Below are 26,262 nucleotides of genomic sequence, written 5' to 3' on the forward strand. Positions count from 1 at the left end.
TTGTACAGCGATAATAAGTAGAGATTATAGTAAAGTCATAGAGAGCATGAGAGTTAAAGGATGGAGTCAAGTAATGGAGTCAGACGCAATTCATGGTAACATCGCTCACCTCAGCCCCGCTTGATGGTCCTCGTGGAGGGGACTTAGCCGTCAGAGAAGAAGCCGCTGCTTCGTCCTCCTTAGTCACCTTCTCCAGCCACCCTCTCGAGAACCAGGGAGTCTCCTTATTTATTGCTAACCACGCATCATATTACTTTAGGGGGATACATCACAGCATTATGCGTCACAGAGAAGGGCAGTACAATTCATCCTTGAACAGGTTTGATCATTCTGGTGTCTCATACAATAAAACCGACAACTACTATTCTGGGAGGCATGCAAGTCCCCTGATAGCGGACAATAACCTAAGTCACCGGGAGGGGTAGTAGCATAGGCAATACAATCAATAGGAGGGGGATGACCTAGGGGTGAATGTGCAATAGTAAGAGGAGGGAATAGGGGGACATGTGTGGCAAGATAGTAGCCTAAGCTTAGTCATCTTAGAGTGGTCCCGGGCTTGCCTATGGGCACTGCTTCGAGGGAAAATAACAAAAAGGAATGGGCCCTATTTGTTGTGGGATAAGCAGCTTGATCTAGACAGCTGATACCTCTCAGTGAGAATGACTCCCAATCCACTCTTGATGGCTGATGTTAGGGAGAATAACCTCTGACCTACTTTTGCTGCTTAGTGAACAATTATTTTCAAGCTAAATCTGGCATACATTTTGGGGAGACAACTTAAGAGAAATCCCTCTGTTCCTCACAATGCCCGGCCTAGGGACGGACCCAGGATTGGGTGGGGTCCTGGGGAACAGCCCAGGACTGGGCTGGTCTAGTGCAGGGGTTGGCAACCTGTTGAGCCAGAAGAGCCAATCCTGTCCCTCATAACAATTTAAAAATGATTTGAAAGCCATAAATATGTTTTTACAAACAAATGAAATCACCCTTATCTGAATAATATCCTTTAAAACATTTCAGTTTTACTTGACAGCCACATGTGCTTGCCAAAAGAGCTGTGTAGACCTCTCGCGCCGCAGTTTGCTGACCCCTGGCAGATGAGCATCAGACAAAAGAAGTCATGTCCACGGGAGTTAAGGGCAGAATGCTGTAAGAAGGGAGGGCCTGGATAATAATTAGGCAGGATAGAGAGGCTATGAACATCACCCATAACAGCGTGTTAGTAGTCTGCTCGCCTAAAGGTAATGCCTAGTGGGAAGAGGCCATAGGATAACTCTTCTTGGCTTCTTTCTTTGGGATGGTTTAGCTGCACTGAAGGCCAGGGACGGACTGACGGGCCAAGCTGGAACCAACCCTCCACTTCTTGCCCTTAAGTCAACTGTGACTCGAATCAAGCCTGTAGGCCAGGCGTCGAGCGCCCCTGTGGGTTTCCGAGGCTAGAAATCTTTATGGAAGCAGAAAGCCTCATCTTTCTCCCTCAGAGAGGTGGGTGGTTTCAAACTGCTGATGGGGTGGTTAGTAGCCCAACGCATAACCCAATATGCCACCAGGACTCTGAACCAACACTGAGAGATGGGTAATTCTTTTTCCTGGCAGTATATGCATCATAAAGAACTGAGATGAAAAAAATCACTCAATTTTAGTTTCTAACATTGACCAGTCTGAAAATGCAAAAATGATCGATAGGTACAGGTTTTTTTGTGTGCAGGCTTGAAGAAAGCGATATTCCTAATAAGTCTAAAAGTAGCCCAAATGGCGCTGTCAAGTAGCCAGTGGATGGCAAACTGCAGGGTTGGTGGTTCAAACCCGCTAACTGATCTGAGGAGAAAAAAACGAGGCTATCTGCCCTGGTACAGATTCACAGCCTTGGAAATCCTCTACAGAGTCAGGGTCAACTCGATGGCAGTGGATTTGGGTTTAATGAGCCCAAATAAGTTTTAGGAGCATTAAATATTATCAAAACAGAATAACATAAATATATATAATCTGCTCTCCGTATCTGTGGGTTTCACATCTTATGATTCAACCAACCCAGATTGAAAGTACTCTGGGTTGGGGGACTTGGGGGTGGGGTGGGAAACAGTTAAGTGGTCACAACAGTTCCTGAAAGGCAAGAGGGAGCCATAGCATCTGCATTATATTAGTTATAAGTCACCCGGCAGTGATTTAAAGTATATGGAAAGAGGGGTGTAGTTTATATGCAAACACTACACCATTTCCTCTCCGGGACTTGAACATCTGGATTTTGGAATGGCGGGAGAGAGGGTCGTGGAACCAACCCCTTATGAATGCTAAGAGCTGACTGTATTTGCAGTCCAGGAACGCACATCATTTAATACAAATTCATACCAGGTCTTTCTAAAGTACTGAAGAGCTGGAGGAATACCAAAAATTCTAAATTTATGTAGTTAAATTATGTCAGTAGAAACTGGAAACGTGATGCAGGAACACAAGACCTTTTTTTTTTTTTTTTAGATTTAAGGATTCTTAAAAAAATTTTTTTTAAAGGATTCTTCTAAATTTTTATTACATTTGATTACAAAATGAGGAAATCACCTAGTTATTACTGACAACCTCACATCAGAGTACAGGCACTTAGGAGACTTCCTGAAGCTGGGAACACAAGATTTTTTTTGTTGTGGATTTTGAAACTTGAAAGCATGTATTTAAAAAAAAAAGAGGTTTAGGGTGACTTTATATTTATTTGTATATCTTTAGTGTTTTAATATGTTTTTTCCCCCTGTAAGATGCTTAAATATTTTGGTTTAAAATAAGTAAAAATAAATTCAGTTTTGTTTTTGTTTTATTCAACAGGAAAGAGTGTTTAAAACTAATGAAGTATCTTTTACAACAGCTGAAAAAAAAGTTTGAAAACCGAAGAGAACTGGACAAATTCTGTTCTTACCACGTGAAAACGGCCTTCTTTCACATTTGTGCCCAGGACCCCTGTGACAGCCAGTGGCGCTTCAAGGACCTGGAGCAGTGCTTTGAGAACTGTGTGTCACACTTCCTTCAGTGCCTCCAGACAGAGCACCTGACCCATTACTTCATTCCTGGGTTCAATCTCTTCTCGCCAGACAAAATTGAAAAAGCAAATAAAGAATTTCTGCTAAGGCAAATTGAATATGAAAGAGACAACGGATTTCCAGTTTTTGGGGAATATTGAAATTATAACTTTAAAAAGGATTTTAGCTATAGAGTGACTTTTAATAATTAAAATGTTTTAAATTGTCACTGCAATGATGGACTGATAGGAATATAAATTATTATTCTCTATTTGTCTTAATATGTTGATTACCTGAGAAAGAGATTCATCAACGAATGAGAAGCTAAAACTCGTTGCTGTGAGTCAATCCTGACGCCTGCAGACGTGTTACAGAGCAGAACTGCGTCCAAGGCTATCTCCCCTCTCACCTTTCCTGAAGCAGTTCAAGTGCCCCAGGCCTTTCTGCAGCAGACCTGCTGGGTAGGTTCAGATCATCAACCTTCAGGTTAGCATTTGTTCACAAATTGCATCAACTATGAACCGTCAAAAAACCCCAACGACAAAAAACCAGACTCCAAATCCGCTGCCATGAAGTCAATCCTAATTCAGTGACCCTATTGGACAGAGTACAACTGCTCCTTCAGGTTTCTGAGACAACATCTTTACAGAGCAGACAGCCTGTCTTTCTTCCGCAGAGCCGCTGATGAGTTCGAACCACCAACCTTAAAGTTAGCAAACCAACGCTTATTGGCTTCACAGCCAAGACTCCTTCGAGAAGTCCAAGCAGTATGTAAAATCCAAAAATTGTACCAGATTGGAATTTGAAAAGGACCAATATGGATTTGTTTAATTAAACTCATCTACACTTCCTACCATTGCATTGGTAAACCTGCTGCCCAAGACCTCTTTGAAGTGCTGAAAAGCAAGGATGTTACTTTAAGGACTAAGGTGTGCCTGACCCAAGCCATCGTATTTTCAGTTGCCTCATATATGTGTGAAAGTTAGACATTGAATAAGGAAGGTTGGGGGAAAAGCCATACATTTGAATCATGGTGCTGGCGGAGATTATTGAAAGTACCAGGGACTACCAAACAACAAGCACCTTTGTCCTGGAAGAAGTACAGCCAGAATGCTCCTCAGAGACAAGGATGGCAAGACTGCACCTCACATAATTTGGACATGTTATCAGGAGGGACCAGTCCCTGGAGAAGGACACATGCTTGGCAAAATGGAGGGGCAGCAAAAAAAGAGGAAGGCCCTGGACATGGTGGGTGTCCATAGTGGCTGCAAGAAAGCTCAAACAAGAATTGTGAGAATGGGGCAGGACTGGGTGGTGGTTCATTCTGTTGTCTATGAGTTGGAACCAACTTGATGGCGCCTAACACTCAGACGGTTGCAAGGAACAATGATAGTAGCAGACTCTGTTGAACAAATATATTTGGAAGCAATGTTCTGTTCTAAATGCTTTGATATATAAAAGAGTAAGGAAGAAAATAAGTTCTAAGCTGTCTCTGCTCCCAGAATGCAGTTTTATAAAGATACAGGATAAACTCAACTCACTGCCAATTCTAGCGACCCTGTAGGTGAGGGTAGAACTGCCCCTGTGGGTTTCTGAGACTGACTCTTCACGGGAGAAGACAAGGTAGAAAACCTTGTCATTCTCCCAAGAAGTGGCTGGTGGTTTTGAACTGCAGACCATTTGTAACCATTGGCAGCCTAATATGTAACCACTACATCACCAGAGTTAAAGTACATCATTTATTTTATCTTAATTGTTTTTTGGTAACTTTTCCGAAAATTCATATAAACACTAAGGGTGTGGTTTGATCACTGAATAACAAGGGAGTTGGGGTGTTAACCCCACACACAATAAAAAAGATACATATAACTTAAGAAAAACCAAAACATTTTATTGTGAAGTAAGTGAAGGTTTGCAGAGCAAGCCATAGTTTTACATTCAACACTTCCTACACATTCAGATTCCTGTCGCTGCAATGCCCTCAATCCCATTTCCTCCTGTGCTTCCTGCTTCCATCCCCCCATCTTTGCTAACACTCAGAACTCTGCCTTTCAGTAAACGCTGCCCTTCTCTCACTGGTTGATTTTCCTAATCAGTTCCAGACCAGAAGGTTCAGGGTCTTAGTATTGGATTTCCCACTAGTCTATCTGGCCAGTAAGCCTGCTCTCTTTTATGAAGTTCTGTTCCACATATTTTCACTGAATCCAGGGCCTTCCATGTGATCCTTTTGAGAGCAGTTGGTGGTGGTCACCAGACACCATCTAGTTCATAGGCTTCCAAACCTATAATACTGTATCGTCTACTGTGCCTTTTCTGAAAAAGAACCACTTGGCACCCCCCTGGCAGAGAAAATTCGACTCCAGCGCCTAATCCAGGGCAAAGCGCAGGTGTCTGCTTTTGCAACTCCCGGGTGCTTAGATTAGGGAAACGCTGCTCTCTTCTGGGCTCGGGGTGGTGGAGCCGTTTCGTTGATGTTTTTGTTGTCCATTAGTTCACTAGAGCCGTGTAACTTGGCTCCACTAACGCTTAACTACGGATAGTCTACTGTTGACTGAAGCTTTATAACAACAGTCCATTAATGAGTATGTTGTATTATATACTGCCCCCAGTATATACTGTATTATATACTGCTCTCAGTATATTGCGTTCCTTGTGACTGCCTGAGTTGATTTTAGCAATTTAGGCAAAGCTAACGTGGTCAGTTCTGTGAATTTTCAGATTGGCTGACAGGATTTGTGACAAGCTTACTTACACATGACTCTCTGGGCTGTCTCAGTACTCCCAAGGCATGGGGAGCTATTCCTCCACCACTCCTCCCATCTGACCTCACAGAAACCTTTCTATCTGGTCTTACTGAAAAGGAGCAGCTTTGGGTTTTCCGTGAAATGTTTTCTAATCCTTGTGTGGTTTTACCTTTATTTCCTCTCTGCTGGGTTCTAGTTTTAATCTCCTTGTTGCTAATGACAGGAAGCTATTACTGCACGAATGCGCAATGTCAGGTGAGGTGGTGAGGGACTAAACTTACTACACATACCCATAAACACACAGAGGCAATTCTGAAAAAATGTAAGTAGACATCATAAAAAGAGGGACTTCAAAAAGTTTGTGGAAAAATTCCATTATCTTTTAATTCAATTTTTCCATGAGCATTCAGGGAAAGATGAGGGTGAATGTGACCAAGCTTTCATGGTCAAGATGGTTTGTGTTCCTAGGATTTATTTTCGCATGTAACTCTAGCTACAAGTTGAAAGAAAAGCAGCTTTTGTTTATTTTGAGCCTGAAAAATAAATATTTTACTGTTTCAAAGTTTCTTTGACATAAGTAGATGAAGTGTAATCATTTAAGAAAATACAATGATTTAGAAAACAGGAGGGTGGGGTGGGGGGGATAAGGATATCAAGGGTTCAAGTAGAAAGAAAATGTTTTGAAAATGGTGATGGCAATGTGTATAAATGTGCTTGACACAACGGATGTATGGATGGGTTATGATGAGAGCTGTATAAGCCCCCACTAAAATGATAAAAAAATTAAAGGGTCATACAGAAACACAAAAAGACTTGTTTATCATAGAAACGAGTATTTATTTGGTAACAGTAACTATCTCACTTCCCCAACAACATCTGAACAAGAACAATACAGTATTACAGGAGACTATTTTACTTTTTGGGTTTTCTCCGTAAAAAGGTTGAAATGAAATAAACACTTTGTTATACATCCATTAAAAAATGTTTCACTCTAAACACTTTTGATTTTATTAAAGAAAGTATAAAATATTGAATTCTACATTTTAAACACTATTATTTTAAGAATCAGTCAAATCTCTTCATACTGCCAGCATGTTGCCAATATGTCCATGACTTAAATAACAAATTATCTTATAAAAATCTTGAATCCTGAAAAATAAGTAGGACAAAATGTATATTTCAGTTTCTGTCATTTTTTGATTTTTAAGTAAAACTTTCAAAGGGTAAATATTAGATATAGACACAACTGCTGTTAGATTTTTAAAATTAAGGAGCCTAATTTGCACATATTCATATGTATGTACTAAATACATACAAAGCAGACCAGGAACTTTCCTATTAATATTTTCTCTTATCTCAAGAGGCATTATGTGATTAATCTTGTCAAATCTCACAACATACCAATTCTCTTCAGCTGACTAGTCTTATTTCTTTTATGTATTTAAGTTCAAGTACTATTTTTAAATTCTAGTCAAATCCTTTTTTCCCCTTTTCAACTTAATTCAGCATTTCAGTCAAACACTAGTATGATTTACTGTGTAATGTTATTGAGCTATAAGCCCATCTTACAATTCAGTAGCTCGGTGATCAAGTGTGGCTTGAAATGGCGTCCTCAGTGTTGCCCACACTGGGTCACGAGGTCGTGGTTTACATCTATAACTAACATGTTCGGGTACTATTGCTATGAGTGGAATAATTGCTAGATCCATTGGATTTCAGCTATTCTTGGACGCTTTTCAAATCAGCCTCTGCCTGCGGCTCAGTCCTGGCCAGGGTAGAACTGAGCCTTCCTGGGAGCTTCTAGTTCACTACAGTGATAACACCAAGCTTGTTCCACATTCCTCTGCAAACACTGAAACGTTGGAGAACTGAACTCATTTTTCTCTTAAGAAGTAATAGAAAAACAATTGGTTCTGACTCCCCCCCCCACCCCATTACACTTATGAAGTCATTTTCCCAGGACTTTAAGTCACAGCGGAGTCTTCCAGCTTTCTACCCTGTCTCTGCCTCGGATGTGCTCTCACCACCAAGTTGTCACTGATTTATCCAAATTATCAGTAACTTTGCAGTCTCTGGTCATCGGGGTTGTTTGTTTCGTGGGTAAGGATTTCACACCTTTCGTTAAATTAGCCCCTTTACTCACTGTTTTCACCTGCGGGACATTTAGGTGGTTGTCTTTTGCTGCTACAAAAATTGCCCTTACAAATCTGTATGTGCAATATTCCTAGCAGAGCAATTCCTGATAAAAGATTAGATGTACGTGCAATAGGTTATCTAATTATTTTCTAAAGAGGTTATACCAATTATACCTCTCCCGACTCTAATTTTTGGTACAATTTGAGTTTACTCTCAACTCTAAATTTATACTAAACTAAATAACTCTTAAACCTAAATAAGATATTTTAAGAAGAACATTTGTTGAGAAACAATTCCCAGATTGATGGAATGAAGCAGATCAACAAAACGGTGAGAGCGAATAAATAAATAAATAAATAAAATGGAGAGAAAGCAGACACTTGAGTCTCTGAGCTAGTTATTTAAGTTTTACCTCTAGTGGTCTGGTGCCACTTTTCAATGGTACCACATTAATAATAAAACTTCTGGGGTTTTCCTGGAGGTCTTCCTAATTTTTTTTCCATTTCCTTTTTCTGTTTATTTGCCTTATATCGCTCAGCCATTGACACAAGATCCTCTGGAACATTCTGAAATCATTAAATGTGTTGATAAAGATTCTGAGTATTTTCTTTTACCATCATTACACAGTAAGTTAATGTGCCTCCAAATTCCTTCAGCCCGAGAAAGCTATATAACTACCCGATGACGTTTTATGTCTGTCAGAGAGAGTGAAACTTGTTGCCTTGCGTGTTAATTCTTGAATCCATCTTCAGGTTATAAAATCATGGGGACAGGAAGGGAGAATCAATCCCAATGATCTACACATAACACCACCTGCCACACGCCCCTCCACCACCTCGGGCCAAACAAAAGAAGTGTGGGTGTAAGATATGAAAATGATAATTATACTTTATCAAGGGTTCAGGAGGGCAGGAAAGGGAGGGAAAAAGGGCTGATACCGAGGGCTCAAGTACAAAGTAAATATTTAGAAAATGAATGATGGCAACATATATACAAGTATGCTTGATACAATTGGTGTATGGATTGTTATTAAGAACTGTAAGAGCCCCCGATAAAATGATCTTAAAAAAAATCAGACCGATCTTAAAAGCACCAATCACTACGTTACGCTCTTGCTTGTCCAGCTCTGCAGTTGCTGCCAGTGCCCGGTACGCGCAGTCTCCCTGCTTGGGCCTGCTGGTTCCCTCTGCCTGCTGTGTTCTCCCCACCTTCCAGGGCTCCTACCTCCACTTCACCTAGGCCTCCCCCAGCAAGGTATTTGCTCAGATTCAACTGTCTAGCAATAGGCTCCGACAGCTCCTCACCCTTGCCAGGCCACGGCCCTCACAGCACGTGTCACTGTTCGGGATCAGTCTTTCCCGAGAGGCAGGACGCTCGCGCCGTGAGGGCAGGGAGCTTTTCTGCGGTGACGGCCCCGTCACCGGCAGAAGCAAGTCGATGAGCCATTGCAGAAGTGAGAGTGCCGCAGCCTCACCTGGTTTGCTCGTTCCAGAATATTAATCAACTCAGTGGCAACCCTCCAGTCATTCCTGGTGATGAGAGTAATTGACACACCGCTTCTCCTTGAGGTGGGAGCAAAGAAAACAATGCATGTCACCCGTCTGTCTTACCTCTGGCCTTATGATTTAGTGAGCAACACAGCAGCAGCAAAAAGTTCAACTCGCTCACACAAATCCAAATATTTATTATGTATTAAGAATGAAGGTCACATAAACCCATTTGGAAAGCAAATGTTGTGGAACTGTATAAAACAGCAGGGGGGAAAGGACAGTCCTCTCTCGGATGCGTGCTAACTCAGAGAAGTTGTTCACAATGTTCAGGACAGCTGTGGGGGCAGCTCAATATGCTGACACAATGGGATTGAAGTAATGAGTGGACTCAGAATCTCCTCCGTGAAGCTAATCGTGGAGGAATCTGGCTGAATCAAGCAGAGCAGTTGGACAGGGATCGAGCAGCTCACAGAGGCTCTGGAGAGAAGTAGACAATTCCCAGAACAAGAGAACAACATGGGTTTCCCCAGCCAGGGCAGTGTGTAAGGTAAGTAATGGGAAGGATTGGAAGTCCACTGTTAAGGGTAGACTGTGCTTACTCACCCTGCTCTTCCAGTGCGCCCTACTCTGTGGATATATTCTTCAATGTTCCGAGGAAAATCATAATTATAGACATGGGTGACGTCATGGACATCAAGCCCTCGAGAGGCTAAGTCAGTAGCAATCAGTATTCTCACTTTACCTAAAGAGAAAAGCCAAGTGCTGATAGATATATTCTAGTATAAACCAACCTAAAACAGCTATGAAAAATAGATTTACCCTTCTTTAATCAGATGAAACCTTATTGCTTAGATTAACATGCTCACTAAGATACCAAATATGGGAAAGGAATACTTAGTGTCCTTTTCCCCCTAAACTACTGGTCATTTATGACACAACAGATATTGTAATTTAGCAAATGGCCCCCAAACCTCAAAAATTTCAAGAACTAATATATAACTTAATGCTAAAAAGCTACTATTTAAAAGACTAGAATAGTCCTGGCTCAACATGGTTTTGGAGAAGAAAGTGGAAGGGGGACCAGTTACTCAAAATGAAAAAACACCCTAGGGACCGTGAGTCAGTTAGGAAAGAGCAGAATGCCAGAGCCGTCCGGGACATTCACATTTTATCTGGAGATCTGGGATTATTTGGATGCTCTCTATTGTGAGAAAATAAGAGTCATCATGAGTGCTGTTTTCAAGTAATCCAAACGAAGCCCCCCAAAGTCGTAAGGAAATATGAAAAATTCTGGCACACACAGATAAAATTCACATGTGGGGGCATGCAAACCACCAAAAAGAAAAAAAGGAAACAAAAATATGATTTGTAACTAAGAGGAAAAAAAATCAGAAATTACACCAATAATAAAAACCCAATATCTAAACTCAACGTCATCAAATAGAGTCTGACCCATGGCAACCCTTCAGGGCACAGGAGAGCTGTTCCGTGCACTGCTGAACATTTTAAACATTTGTACTGAGCCACAGTTAACATACAACCCAATAGTGCAGTCGCATCAAGAAGGGCTGTACCATCACCGCCATCATCGCCTTTCGAACCTTTTCTTCCTTCTTGTGCTCACATATATTGACTCCCTAATCCCCCCACATTCTCTCTGAGACTGCAATTATTTCCCCCCCAACAGTTTTACTGGCATATAATTCACGTATCTTACAATCCAATTGTTCAATCACATCAAGAAGAGTTGTACAATCACCACCACCATCAGTTTTAGAAGGTTTTCTTCATTCTTGTACTCACTGCTATTAGTTCCGCATTTACCCCCAACCTCCCTGCCACACCCCAAGGAACCACTAATCCAGTTACTGAGACTGCAACTCTTTACCAGGGTACACAGCCTCATCTTTCTCCCACAGAAAGGCTGGTGGGTTTAAACAACCGACCTCCGGGTTAGCAGCCTAACATGTAATCCGCAGTGCCACCAGGGCAGATACCATAGCTATATTCCATATGCTCAAAGAGGGAGAAAAAGCATGAGAGACAAGACAGAAGTCAAACTTCTGGAAATTACAACAAACAATGTTTAGGATGAAAAATACAACGGGTGAGATGAAGAGATTATGCAGAAGAAAAAGATCATTATTCGAATTTGAAGCAGACCAATAAAAAAACTAAAAAGTAAAAGAAAAAGGACTGAAAATAATAAACCGAACACCAGTGAGCTGTCAGACAACACCAAGCAGCCCAGTAAATATGCAATGAGGAGAGTTCCTCCCAGAGCGAGGGAACAGGAGAAAGATTGGGAGAAACAAGGACCAACACTTTTCCAAATATGATACAAATTACAGTTTTATAGTTCCAAGGACTTCAGTAAACTCTATGCAGAAAAAAACACGTGGGTATATCATAATCAAAATGTTGAAAATCAATAATAAATATTAAAGTAGACTGTGATAAGTTAAAGATATATACCACAGACATCAAAACCACCATTAAGGAAAAAAGCAAAGTATCACTAATAAGATAATAAGAGGAAATGGAATCACAAAAACACTCAATCCAAAGAAGGTACAAAAAGAAAAAGTCATATGAGAAAGATGGGATAAAAAACAAAGAGTATACAGAGGGGTATCGGGGAGGCAACAAGCCAGTCAGGGTGCAGTGTAGCAACGATGAAACACACAACTTTCCTCTAGTTCCTAAATGCTTCCTCCCCCACCCCCCCAATCATGATCCCAATCCTATCTTACAAATCTGGCTAGACCAGAGGATGCACACTGGCACAGCTAGAACTGGAAACACAGGGAATCCAGGACAGATGATCCCTTCAGGACCAGTGCGGAGAGTGGCAATACCAAGAGGGTGGAAGAAGGTGGGGTAGAAAGGGGGAACCAATAACAAGAATCTACATATAACTTCCTCCCTGGGGGATGGAGAACAGAAGAGTGGGTGAAGGGAGATGTTGGGCAGTGCAAGATATGACAAAATAATAATAATTTATAAATTATCAAGGGTTCATGAGGGATGGGGTTGTGGATGGTGGGAAAAAAATGAGGAGCTGATACCAAGGGCTCAAGTAGAAAGCAAATGTTTTGAGAATGATGATGGCAACCAATGTACAAATGTGCTCGACACAATGGATGGATGTATGGATTGTGATGAGTTGTACGAGCCCCCAATAAAATGATTAAATTAAAAAAAATGATGACAGCAAATGTACAAATGTGCTTGACAATGGATGGATATATGGATTGTGATGAGTTGTACGAGCCCCCAATAAATTTATTATAAAAATAAATAAATAAATAAATAAAGAGTAGCTAAAGGTAGAAATTAAAGTAAAAGCAAGTGAGAAACTATAGAACCAGGGCTGCCAGTGGGCGGTGGGGAGAATGAGGGATAGAAGAAAACACCGGGACTGTCACCCACAGCCTGCTGCACACCGGGTGCTCAGAATTTAAGCTCTAGCACGAGATCTAGATGCTAAGGTTAATAAACACATACAAAACCCCATCATGATGAATCCTTATGACATTAATTCCTTATGACGTGAAAACAACCTAATTCTCAAGGACACATTACGAAACCAACAATTGAATTCACAAGCACATTCGGGTTATAAAATCAAAACTGAGTTCTTAAAAAAAGAAAAATATACACGTACATTTTCTAATTTATAACACCACCCAGAGACATATTTTAAAATAAATGTTGTGCTTTAGATAGGCCTTGTTATATCATTCAAAAATATTAATAATGCTTAAATAAAGAACTAAAACACCAGGACATTTTTAGGGTGATAGAAATGACTATCTTGATTGTAGTGAGTTTCATAGATGCATGGACATGTCAAACCCAAACTGTGTATTTTAAATATGTATAGTTGTGTATCTGTCAGTTTTACCTTAATAAAAACATAAAAAAGATACAGTCAGCATCTATGATATGCTTCAATCAAAACACTGAGGTGAGGGTGGCCCTGGTTACTGCTGCAGTGAAGGGGTAATTCCTGGAGGAAACATTCCTTGAGCAGTAGATTGCCTTCTCTCAGCTTCCTTGCTTACCAAGCAGGTTTTGGAGTACTCTCATCTCCCAGGTATCGCATCACAAAGGGATATGCTTCCCAGGTAAAGGACTAGAGGGCTCCTCCCTGAAAAGACCGTGGTCCTCCTGTGAACACGTGTCTTTTGTGAGCGTGGCTAGTTTGAGTCTCATAAACAGAGCTCTAACTCGGGGATCTGCAAAGCTGAGGACAGATCTTAGAAATGGATTTGTCCCTTGGCCAAGTCCAGGTACTGGACAGATTTGTAAGCTGCAATGGACAGTGATTACACAAACGCACCTGTTTTAAAGTTCTCCAGCGCTTTCTCTCGATCGCTCTGTTCCCTGTTGCCATGAAGAGACTCGACTGACAGGCGGTGGAGGATCAGGTCACTTGATAAGTGATCAGCACTGAAGCAAAAGAAAGCCAGTGACCTACGTGCTGTTCAAGGGCCATCACTGACTCACTAGTTTTAGTTCTAGTGCCAAGAGTCTGAATTACAAATGCTGCAACAGACACACCCATCACCATTTGTATATCGAGTTATAATCAGTATACAGACATAAGTCATCCCAAACAAATTCAATTTGATTAATGATTGTAACAGAATCAAAGGAAAAATACCTACACTGCCTTTCTGCTGACAAACACAATGACTTTGTCCTTGGGAGACATGCTCTCTAGGAAAATCTGAATATGACTGCGCTTTTCTTCCTCTGTGGTAACAATTATATTTTGCTTCACAGTACTTACAGCCTAAGAGATTAAAAAATTAGGATACATTACTATTGAGGCAGGAATCACATATACCAGCCCCAGCCCCAGATTACCTCTTATTTCTATCACTGGAGAAGGTTTTAATAAACTTAACAGGTCAAAAGGCAGAGGTCTTGAAAGAAACTGGCTACTACAGAAAAAGATAATAACCACAGGATACAGCCAGGCTTATCAAAACTATAATCTTGAGTTTGGGATATTGTCCTTCCAACGAAAGAAGACAATCAGTTCATGATACAGTCTCAACACAATTATTATTTTAGCAATTTAATTACATAACATTGGTACCATTCTTTAAATCATAAAGAAATAAAATGTTGTCTCTTTAGATAAAATAGTACTTCTATAATAGTGTAAGAGGAAAGGATTATACTTGGCAGGAAGAATTAGAGGACGGATTTTATTTGGCAACCCCTGATGAAATCTTGAAACCCCCAGTGAAAAACTTTAGTCGCGGATTTCATTTTACTAGGATCCACACTCAATCCTCAAGGCAGTGGTAGTCAGGAAATCAAATTACATTGGAGAAACCCCTTTAAAGTGTTAAAAAGCAAAGCTGTCCCTTTGAGGACCAAGGTGTGCCTGACCCAAGTCATCATATGTTCACTGCCTCGTATACATGTGAACGAGGACGATAACTAAGGAACACCACAAAAAGAACTAGTACATATGAATTTTTGACTTGAAAGAAGTACAACCAGAATGCTCCTTAGAAATGCGGATGGTCAGACTTCATCTCATATCCGTGAGACATGCTATGAGGAGAGAGCACACCTGGAGAAGGACATCATACCGGGTGAAGTGGCCACACTCACTGCTATTGAGTCAATTAAGTATCTGGTAAAGTAGAAGGTCCGCACAAAATAGGAAGACCCACAAGGAAATAGATGACACGGTGGCTGCAACGATAGGCTTCAACATAACAACTGTTTTGAGGCTGGCACAGGACCGGTACAGGGTTTCCTTCTGTTGTACACAGAGCTGCTATGAGTGGGATCAACTCAATAGCAGCTGACCACAACTGCAATCAATAATATCATGGAGTTAGACAATGATCCCCATTAGGTCAAAGGCCCTCAGGACTTAACATATAGAGGGTAGACTGGAAACATCCGAACCCACTGATGTTAAGATTTTACCATCACAGAGAAGGTCGGACTTATATTCCTTTTGAAATGATGCAAAACAAGGAAACATCATTACCCATGGAGAATTTTTGTAAAAAGAAAACAAATTAAAACCCAGGATTTAATCAAGTTTCTATATCTAATTACCATTTACAGAAAATTTAGGAATAAAAAGCATACTCAAAAGCCGTATGGGCATCAGCAAAATCCAGGATAACTGTATAGACAACAACAGATTCAACCCCAGTCAACAGACACGCACACACAACGTGGGAGATCTGCAGATTAGAGAGTAAGAGACATAACAAGCAAATATGCAGAATTCCCTTCGACTGATGCAGAGCTACTGTATTAGAAAAATATGAACACTGATTGGACATTTGATGTTACTAAAGCATACTAAATGTTTTAAGGTGAGTTAATAGTTAATAGTACTGTGGTTATACACACCATCTTTTAGATAGAATTACATGCACCTAGGATTTGTTTTAAAATTGGTGAGTGGCCACAGCACACATGTCAAAACCGGTGGTGTTTAAAATGTCCTTAAGGAGTGTTTTTGAAAACCAAACAAATAAACTTACAACTAGATCCAAGGTGCCAACGTATACAATCATGGGGTCTCTCAAATAAGACTCTGCAAGTCGACGGACACCAGGTGGCCAGGTTGCACTGGAAAGCAAGCAAGATGCACACACATTAAAAATGTATTGCACATGAACCATGTTCACTCAAAGGTTCCTTCTGTGTTCTACAAACCAATCATTCATGAAAGACAAGTCGTAGTACTTCTTATCTTTTCAGTAGGTAGATGTTACATACAATTTAAATTCCACCAAGAATTGTTCAAGTACAATGAAGCTACTGGATGAAATGTTTTAAATAAGTAGACAGAGGTTGAATAAACAATAGATGAAGGAATCATATAATATATGGAGAGATAGTAGAAGGAATTCTAGTGTTAGATTTGTTTTCTCTCTGACTCCTAACTTACCAAGCTTCATACAACAGACAAAATCACGTGTATGTCAATTGTCAATTAAATATCCTTCAGATGTGATTAAAAATCTGTGCAAATTCATAGACAGAAAAAATGTTTCTTCAAACTTATACAGCATAATAAAGTTGATAAAAATGCCTTTGTAATTTAACTTCACTGTTCTTGAAAGACTATTTAGAACTCCAGGTGTGGGAACTTGGTATATTTCCACAATTGCATAGTCGGCAGTTTGAAACCACCAGGGGCTCTGTGGACGACAAAGCTTTCCACTCCCATAAAGAGTTACAGTCTGGGAAACTCACAGGGGCAATTCTACCCTGTCCTGTAGGGTTGCTCTGAGTCAGAACTGACTCCAGGGCAGGCAGTTTGCTTATCACTATTGTTTCTAATGCTGACAAACACAAGGGTGTAGGTTCAGGAGAAAGTCAGTCTTTAAGGATCCGTCAGCATCCAAACAACAATCATTGCTTCCTCAGTTTTATCTTGGGCAAAAACGTATGCAGTACTCAAATGTGTCCAAGTAAAGGTGATCCTCACTGATTTCAATGTTAGACTCTTCCATGACACACAATCTCCCCGTAAGGAATTCCTTTAGGTGCTTCTATAAGAATTGTATCTCCCCCTCCCCAAGGGGACAAACAACAATAACGTGGACAAAGGGAGATAGCAGGCGGTGTAAGATATGAAAATAATAATAATAATTTATAATTTATCAGGAGTCCATGAGGGTGGGAGGAGAAAAAAAGAGGTGTTGATATCAAGGGCTCAAACAGAAGGAAAATATTTTGAAAATGAGGAAGGCAACATATGCCCAAATGTGCTTGATACAAATGATGTATGGACCGTTATAAGAGCTGTAATAGCCCCCAATAAAATGATTTATTTATAATAATAAAAAAGAAAAGAATTTTTTCTGTAATTTAGGAAACCCATTAGTCAAGAATAGAGCAATTATTGTCATACTACCACACTCAGATACTAAACCAAGTGATGACAAGTTAGCTTTCACTAAGGATCTCAAATACTTTCAACCAACACTTGAAAACATCAGAAAGCAACCAAGAAGAATAGAATTGTATTCCATTGATTTTTAAAAATTAGTTTCTTTGTAACAATTTCACAGTCATACTATTCACATGGGATACATTTCAGTACTTCAATCACATGCATAGCAGTGGTGCAGCCATTATCACCATCAATTACAGGGCATTTTTCTTCCTTGTCTCGTAAGCTCCCCAATTCCTGCCAGACTATCTTGGCACAGTCCTTTGAATCTATTAATCTAGTTGTTGTCTCTATAGCAGTGGTTCTCAACCTTCCAAATGCTGCGACCCTTTAATACAGTTCCTCATGTTGTGCTGACTCCCCCACCCATAAAATTATTTTTGTTGCTACTTCATAACTGTAATTTTACAACTGCTATGAATCGGGCAACCCCTGTGAAAGGGTCATTCAACCCCCAAAGGGGTCGCGACCCACAGGTTGCGAACTGCTGCTCTACAGGTTTACCTACATCTGCATATTTTCATCTGCAGAAAATCATACAAAATCAAGACAGGATACAAACAACCCAACAACAATGGCACAATGAGACAAAGTAAACCCTCAATTGATAACAAAGCAGAAAATATTAAAAACTGGAGCAATTATATATTCGGTCAAGAGGGAGATTGTGGCAGTTACATAATCGCCTATCAACTTGAGTGAAGGGGTGGAGTCTAGCCTGTCAATCAGGTAATATCCAATGAAGCCTCTGTGTGGGCTTGGCCTTCTCCTGATGATTCTGGGAACTCCTGTGTTCATCCCTGGGGCAGGACACACACACACTCTATGCTTGACATTCCTGTTAACAAGCTACATGGAGCCATACTGATGGCAGCCAGAGCCCTGGAGCTGGAGGAGCCACGTGGAGACCCACACCAGGGCTGAGATACATCCACTGCCACTGGACCCACCACTAGCCTGTGATCTTCCTGCATTCAGCATCACTGCTTGTGTTGTGTGAGTCTAAACAGGAATTTATGGACTAGTACCAGACATATGGGTTAATATCGGACTTATGGACTTGATCTGGACTGAGCTGGGATATTTTCTCAATATACAATTGCTCTACACTCGTGTGTAAGAGAGCTTTATATCTCTTACACACGATTTGTTTCTCTAGTCAAGCCAGACTACCACAGAGATCAAAGATAAGGTGTCACATTTGGACCTAAACATAACTGCAGTAATCCGCCCTGCGATGTATTCTGTCTGATGACAAGGACTTTCCCATCTCTGGTCCATAGAAGGGATTCATTAAAGCTTTAACCCAGATAGGGGACCCTGTAAATGGGGTTTGGGCTTTCACTGTCATCTGTAGCCTTCTGCTGCCAGTGTGTTTTAGAGAAAGTCTAAGGAAAAAAAAAAGATAAAGTCTAATTCACTGTGTTGGAGTTCAAAATCAGATCCTCTGGTCTAGTCTATGAGAGATGTTGTGTACCTCAAAAGGACAGAGCCTGAAGTCCTGGTTGTCTATAATAAACAACCTGGATCACCAAATGTTGAATACAAACTAGGTCAAAAGTGCTCGATTATATACATAATACCAAGCTTATTCCCCCTTGGTGTCTATATACTTAATGTTGAGTGTTTTCCCCAATGGCATACTGCCTCGCCCCATTTACCCATCAACCTAAGCATAGACACCTTCTCTAAGACTGATGTGCCCTTCGCCCTATCACCTCTTGACTTGGGTTTCCAGTAAGGCTCACTAACCACTCTTGTAAGAGTAACTGTTAATTTGAGATGATGGTAGACCACGTTATATGGCAGTAACTGATTGGTCTTTCCGTTCTCTTTGCATCATGGGAACCTGACCCAGTTGAGAAGAGGCCTTCTGTTAGAGTGGTTTTGAGATGTACAAGTAAGGGGGCGGTATGTAGGTCATGAGCTCCAAGTAGCATGTTACTCCTTCCCTGTGAGATTGGACTAGAAGAGTAGAAGAGGAGAGCAGAAGTCTACGTTTATCTTGGTGTTTATTTATATAGTTGTGGTCTCATACGTTATTTGTCCTTTTGTGATTGGCTCATGCCCTGGTTTCTATTTCACAGACAATAATTAGGTATTTAGAGTCCTGGTGGTATAGTGGTTACGAGTTGGGCTGCGATGTGCAAGGGCCCCAATTGAAAACCACCAGCAGTTTCACTCAAGAAAGATTGGACTTTCTACTCCTGTAAACAGTTACAGGCTCAGAAACTCACAGGGGGTCACTATGAGTCAGCATTGATTCAATGGCCCTGAGTTAAAATTACGTTTGTGCTTACCTTGTCATAATAGTCTGCCTGTCTGGACGCACATCTAATAAAATCTTCATTATCTGGGGTTCAAATCCCATGTCCAGCATCTTGTCTGCTTCATCTAAAACCTACATTAAAAATTAAGAAGGTGGCTACATTATGTTTTCTCTTTCTGAATACAACAGTTCACACAGGCTTTCTTATTCCCCATTAGCTATGCTGCAGAAATTAAATGAACTTCCCAATGCTCATGCTCACACAGGTGGCAACCAGCAGAGTTAGCGTCTGAGCTGCTTTAGTTCCAAAGCCCACACTTACGAGCACTTCATCAGTAGGTCCATTCTTGATGAAAAGTTCCATTTTTTAAAAACTTGAGAAGTCAACTAAGCCATCTATAGTTCTAAGTAGCATAGGTTGATTTTTATTTAAAAGTGTTCTTTATTGTTAACAAATCTATTTAATAAAAAAATGATCAAATGATTGAAATGGATTTTAATTTTTGGTGCTTGCTACATTTTCCAAAATGTCTAAAATAAATGTAAACTATATTTCTAAATCCTATTTTAACTTGCTAGGGGGAGTGGGAACTATTACCAGAGCCCCAAACAGGCATTCTAAAGAAGTAAAAGCTATACTAATACTCTCGGTCTTCTCCCTCCCAGCACCCCACGCCCCACTACCCATAATTACCAAATAGGTTACGCTTTTCAGGTTGACGAACTTATTCATTTGCAGATCATTCAATCGTCCAGGAGTGGCAATAATGATATCCACACCTTTTGTAAGGTCTTGGATTTGTCCATCTCTATCTCCACCACCATATATACATACACTTAATGACAATAACAAAAATATCCAAAGTTCACATGCATGCAAATAGCCCCTCACAACCCAGCATCCCAACCAGCGTAGGCACTTTGGGTATACAATCCTATAAAGGGCAACAGAAGAGAAACCTTAAAGAGGAGAAGTGACACCTCTGGTCCTACGGGGCCCTTTCTGATAATTATCTGTTACCATCAACTTCAGGGTTGGGCCACAAAGAGAGAAATTTTCTATCATTATTACCTGATTACAGAGAAATATCTGACCCACACTGAGCCAACCAGAGTCTCTAAAGAAGGAGGATGTATGAAAGGACAAGGAGCCCCGGTGGTATAGTGGGCTAACACAGACCTGCTAACCACAGCTGCAGCAGTTCAAACCCACCAGCAACTCCATGTGAGCAAAATGAGGCTATCTGATCCTGTAAAGATTTAAAGTCTTGGAAAGCTTAAGGGACAATTCTGCTCGGGATCGCTATGAGTAGCAATCGACTCAATGGCAGTGAATTTTAGAATTCATTAAGCTACAAAGATGAAAACAATCTAACATGGGTTCAGGAATGGCCAAGGAACTTGCTTACCTTTTCAGACCTTTATATGAATACTTAGAACATTCAGCTTCCACCTGAACAGCTAATTCTCTAGTAGGCGTAAGGACTAGCATGCCAGGTCCAAATCTTTTATCTCTAGCTCTTTGGAGAGAAAACAAAGTAATTAATATAAAATCCTCTGCCTCAGAAACACATGGGTTCAGTTCTTTTAACATTTGTAGCAATGTCAGTCATCTTTACACCTCTTGTAAGGTGTATAACAAAATGTTACCTAAATATACATAGACTTTGGTTTACGAATTACTGATACACCATGCCTAAAAAGAAAATATTTTAAGTAGTTGATATTAAGAAATGTCAATAAGCTTCCCCTTAAAATGTTTTAGCTATTTTCAAAGATTTAATTGAGATTACTTGATTTAAAAAACTAAACCCACTGCCATCAAGTCAATTCTGATTTGCAGCATGCTTGTAGGACACAGAACTGCTTCCCAGAGCTTCCAAGACTGTGTGTGTTTCTGGAAGCAGGCTTCCACACCTTTGTCCCCTGGAGTGGCCACAAGTTCAAATTGCTGACCTTTGGGTTAGCAGCTGAGCACTTAACGACTCTCTGTCCCCAGGGCTCCTTCATGTCCAAATAAGTTTCAATGAACATGGCCTTTATTTTCTGGTGGGGAGCATTCTCTTAGAGAATATGGCCCATTGGATGTACAACTAACATCGTTTGTACTTCCCTTTGTTCCCACTCTCAAAGCTTTCAGTGGGTATTGCCTGTTCCTGCCGCTAGAGCATTTCTGTCAATTTGTACTTCGTTTTTAATTTTATTAGTGATTTGGATGAAAGTTCACAGAACTAAATCGTTTTCCTTTTGTGTCCCTGGTGAAACCCCTACAATGTAACAGCGCTCCTTCTACTTCCTCATTTCCCATTTTCCTGCGTTCTTTTCTATCCCTGGCCTTCTCAGCTTTCTCCCTGGGGAAGTGCTGCCCCTTTGAGCTCCTATTGACTGTTCTCAGACAAGGGTCCGCAAACTGGTTCAAGAGTCATAGGCAGCATTTTTGTACATACATGTGGCTCTGAAGTAAATGTGAAAACATTGAAAGGATATTATTAAAATCAGGATTTCATTTGTTTGTAAAAATCATAAGAGGGTACCCATAAAAACCCTGGAATTGCACTTGGCAGAGTGGAGCTTTTGCATTTTTCCCAAGGAGAGCATGGAGCAATTTGCTTTGAGTTAGTGCATCATTGCTGTCACCTGGGAAGGGTCTCGCTGGTCACAGTGAATTTTTTCGTGAAAACAGTTTCACTTGAACCTCGTTTTCTGTGATGGCTGATTTTAAGAGAATGGCGTGCAGCTGGGAAATGCCGCAGAAACTGTTATGATATTGAACACAGCTTACAAGGACAGGGTTATGGGAAAAGCTCAAATGTACGAGTGGTTTTCTTGTTCCAAAAATGGTGAAATGTCAATTGATGACAATCCTCATTCTGGATATCTGTCAACTTCTCTCTTCCCGAATGATCGAAAATATTGACTCAAAAAAAAGAAAAAGAAAATGTTGACTTATAGTGCATGTGGAGTTCCTTCCAACAGGTCAAACTGTTAATCAAGCTTTCTATTTAGAGGTTCTGAAAAGATTGTGTCTAACAGTGTGTGACAAAAAAGGTTTGATTTGTGGCAGCTGGGGGACTGTTTTGCCTCCACAATGTACCTGTTCACGCAGCCATCTCAGTGCACCAGTTTTTGGCAAAAACCAGCATGTCTCTCTTGCCTCACACACCTGACCTTGCTCCGTATAACTTATTTTTATTTCTTTTTTTTTTTTTAACTTATTTTTACTTCTGTGAATGCAGAAGGGCATGAAAGGACAGTGATTTGGCAACATAGAAGAGACGAATAAAAAAACAGAGGGACTAATAAAACGATTAAAAACAAAACCAAAAAATACTGAGGGAGGTGCAGTCAGCCATCCAAACAGATGAGTTTGAAAAATGTTTCCAAAAATGGAATTTCTGATTTGGCAAATGTATATTAAGTGTAATGGAGATTACTTTGAAGGTTATAAGGTTGTTTTGTAAAAATGTACTTAAATATGTAGCTTTGGGGGGGAAAATCCAGTTTTGGGGGGGCACCCCCTTGTATATGTATGGCTCTGGAAACATGTTTAAATTGTTATGAGGGCCAGGGTGGGCTCTTCCATCTCAAAAGTTTGCTAACCCCTGTTCTAAGGAGCTCAAACCTCTCTGGTGGTATTCATCCCCTCGTAGGCCGATCGTCTGGCTGAAAGCAGAGCCCAAGAAGTGAGTGGCTTGAAGGATGTATAAGCGCTCCGGCCATGTCTAACAGACCAGTAACCCTCGTCTTTTTATGCGTTTGAGTCTCATGCGTGGTCTGGACCTCCTATTGTGACCCCTCACAGGGGTCTATGTAGACTTTCACCAATATGGCACATGTGCCCGTCCATTTTCTTGTGTCCTCCTGACCAATTGCTTTTATCTGTTTGAGAAATGGATTTAAAAAAAAATAGCTTTGTTGCTGTCAAGACTAAACACAGCAGAAAAGAAGACAAAGAACAGACGCAGCAAAGCAGGCCACGTGCCGGGTAGTGGCACCAGTGACGTTCGTGGAGCTGTGTGACCGTTGTCCCTGTGCTCGTCTGGGCTTTCCCTCCCCCATTAGCACACGTGATCTCGGCCACAGGGGTAATACTCCCATCTTGTTGCAGGTAGATAGTTCCTTAAAGGGTGTAAAGCTCAAGGCAGCATTTTCCACTACTTTAGCTAAGTGAATGCTTGGTTTCATTTAGTATACGATGTAATAAAACATATTTTATTGTGTTTTGGGTGAAAAGTACTCAGCAAATTAGGTTCTCATCTGATACATGTTTTTCAGTGACACTGGTTGCACTCCCACATTGTGTAAAAATTCTAACGGTTTTCCATTCTGGTTGTACATTTTCATTACCCTAGTCCACAACCCTCCTGGACCTCCTCATTTTTGCTTTAGGGTGAATGTTGACTATTTAGTCTCATAAATAATTAAAAACAACAACAATGTCACAGGTGATATTATTTTATGAATCTTTTTATTAAAGGTTGCTCTGGTTGCTGCCAGGCTTTGGCACTGAGCGGCTAACCATAAGGTCAGCAGTTCAAACCCCCCACCAGCTGCTTTCTGAGAGAAAGAAGAGGCTGTCTAATCGTGTAAAGATTTAAAGTTTCGGAAATCCAAAGGGGCAGTTCTATCCTGTCCTATAGGGTCACTATAGTCAAAATTGACTCAGTGGCAGTGAGCTTGGAGTTCTGGGTTATTACATGAATCTGCCATTTAGCTGAAAGGTGACCTCTGGTAGTGGTTTCAGTTCAAAGCATAGTTTCAAACTGGTTCTGAACATTAAGTGTCAACACCGTGCTAGAAACTCGATTTCCCTCTTAGGAAACAAGGGGCGCATGTGCAGAGCAACCAAATCTCTAAAGCAGCGGTTCTCAACTTGTGGGTTGAGACCCCTTTGGAGGTCGAACGACCCTTTCACAGGGGTCACCTGATTCATAACAGTAGCAAAATTACAGTTACGAAGTAGCAATGAAAATAGTTTTATGGTTGGGGGTCACCACAACATGTGGAACTGTATGAAGGGGTTGCGGCATTAGGAAGGTTGAGAAACACTGCTCTAGTGGATAAACATTGAAAAGAGTGTTGCTTCACTCAAAGATGGCAGCCTGTCATACTACCTTAACAGTCCTAGCAATAATCCAACCTCCTACATCATCCCGCATCCTGAAAGGGCTTATTTGGCCTCTTCTGAATCTCCCCATTATTCAGGACTTTACATCATGATTTTTCCTGTTCCTGTTATCATCTTATTTTTATTATATTAACAGTACACACAAATATGTATATACCTTAACATGTACAAATAATGTCCCTTAATCTTATTTACTTTTTAGTATCATCTTTAACATCTGGCAAGCTTTGCACACTTCAATAATACTTGCTAGTGCCTTTCTCAGTGACAAAAATAGTGTCATTGTCTAGCGAGAGATTTCCCCTCCTTCTCTTCCCAAAGAGTGGTACTACCCAAGGATTGCTCATTTCTATATGATTATCTATTTGTCTTTTTGAAAAAGTGAGATCACACAGTATTTGTCTTTTTTGATCAACAGCTCTCACTCAGCATAATGTCCTTCCGATTCATCCACATTATAAGACATTTCATACATTCATCATCATTTTTTTATTGCTGTGTAGCATTGACCCATTTCTTTCTGACCAATGTAACAGATGAAAGAAAACTTAAATTACATTTCTGGTGTCTATCTATATATCATGTCAGTTTGTTGTGCTGTGTGTTGTTGTGATGCTGGAAGCTATGTGACTGATTCTTCAAACACCAGCAGGGTCACTCACGGTGAACAGGCTTCAACAGAGCTTTCAGACTCAGATTAGGAAGGAGGAACAAGTGAACCACTTGTGGAAGATGAACCACTGAAAGGCTTAAGACTAGCACCTGAACATGTTCTGCTATAGTACCAGAGATGAGTCCCTCATATTGGAACCAACCAAACCAAACTCACTGCCATGAAGTCAATTACAGCTCCTGGTGACCCTACAGGTCAGAGTAGCACTGTCCCTGTAGGTTTCCAAAACTGTTATGGAAGTAGAAGGCCTCATCTTCCTCCCTCGGAGCAGCTGGTGGTTTCGAACTGCTGAGCTTGAGCTTCACAGCCCAAGCTGTGTAACCACTATGCGTAACCACTATGCCGTAAGGGCTTCCTCAGTTGGAAGGCACTCAAAATATAACTGGAGAAGAGTTGCTACAACCTCAAAGTAGGTTCAACCTAAATGATGCTGATAGTACAATTGGGGCCTTCATTTGCTGATGTTGTGACTCAAAATGAGAAGAAATAGCTTCAAACATCCACTAATAATCAGAGTGTAAAATACATAAAGTATGAAGCTAAGAAAATTATTAGTTGTCAAAAATGAAATGAAACAAATATATATATATATATCCGAAGCATTAATGAGTGGAAATGGAATAGTACTGGCCAGTTGACCTGGACATCATATGGTTTATTATGCCAGAAACAAGAAGCAGAAAGCACTTGCATCATAGTCATCATTAAATGAACACTTCAAGATCTATCCTGAACTATAATGGCATCAGTGATAGGATAATATCTATCTATGAAAAAGCCCACTTTGGATAGGACAGGCTGGATGAACAATCTGGAGGAGAAAACAACGGGACTGACAGTTCCGGGGGGACATGGGAGAGGGGGAG

At 40.6% G+C, this 26,262-nt stretch overlaps 2 protein-coding genes across 2 annotated transcripts in view; one reads left to right on the plus strand and one right to left on the minus strand.

Moving 5' to 3' along the window:
- The window catches only part of CGAS (cyclic GMP-AMP synthase), an 18,280-nt gene extending 15,117 nt beyond the window's left edge, over positions 1-3,163 (plus strand). The window contains exons 5-6 of the mRNA XM_013003716.1: positions 1,641-1,683; positions 2,812-3,163. Of these exons, the coding sequence (XP_012859170.1) occupies positions 1,641-1,683; positions 2,812-3,163 (395 nt within the window). The remainder of the gene's footprint in view (positions 1-1,640; positions 1,684-2,811) is intronic.
- Positions 3,164-6,609: 3,446 nt separating this feature from the next.
- Positions 6,610-26,262, minus strand: part of DDX43 (DEAD-box helicase 43) — a 40,001-nt gene continuing 20,348 nt past the window's right edge. Inside the window, exons 8-17 of the mRNA XM_045294327.1 lie at positions 21,005-21,115; positions 20,290-20,431; positions 19,627-19,727; positions 15,906-15,993; positions 14,046-14,173; positions 13,718-13,827; positions 9,976-10,114; positions 9,357-9,444; positions 8,295-8,448; positions 6,610-6,895 (exon numbers count right to left, since the gene is read on the minus strand). Coding sequence (XP_045150262.1) covers positions 8,332-8,448; positions 9,357-9,444; positions 9,976-10,114; positions 13,718-13,827; positions 14,046-14,173; positions 15,906-15,993; positions 19,627-19,727; positions 20,290-20,431; positions 21,005-21,115 — 1,024 coding nt within the window. The 3' untranslated portion in view covers positions 6,610-6,895; positions 8,295-8,331. The remainder of the gene's footprint in view (positions 6,896-8,294; positions 8,449-9,356; positions 9,445-9,975; positions 10,115-13,717; positions 13,828-14,045; positions 14,174-15,905; positions 15,994-19,626; positions 19,728-20,289; positions 20,432-21,004; positions 21,116-26,262) is intronic.

The sequence above is a fragment of the Echinops telfairi genome, unplaced genomic scaffold (assembly GCF_000313985.2).
Source record: "Echinops telfairi isolate 266 unplaced genomic scaffold, ASM31398v2 ScPeMD7_3533;HRSCAF=4204_0, whole genome shotgun sequence".
Classification (NCBI taxonomy): domain Eukaryota; kingdom Metazoa; phylum Chordata; class Mammalia; order Afrosoricida; family Tenrecidae; genus Echinops; species Echinops telfairi.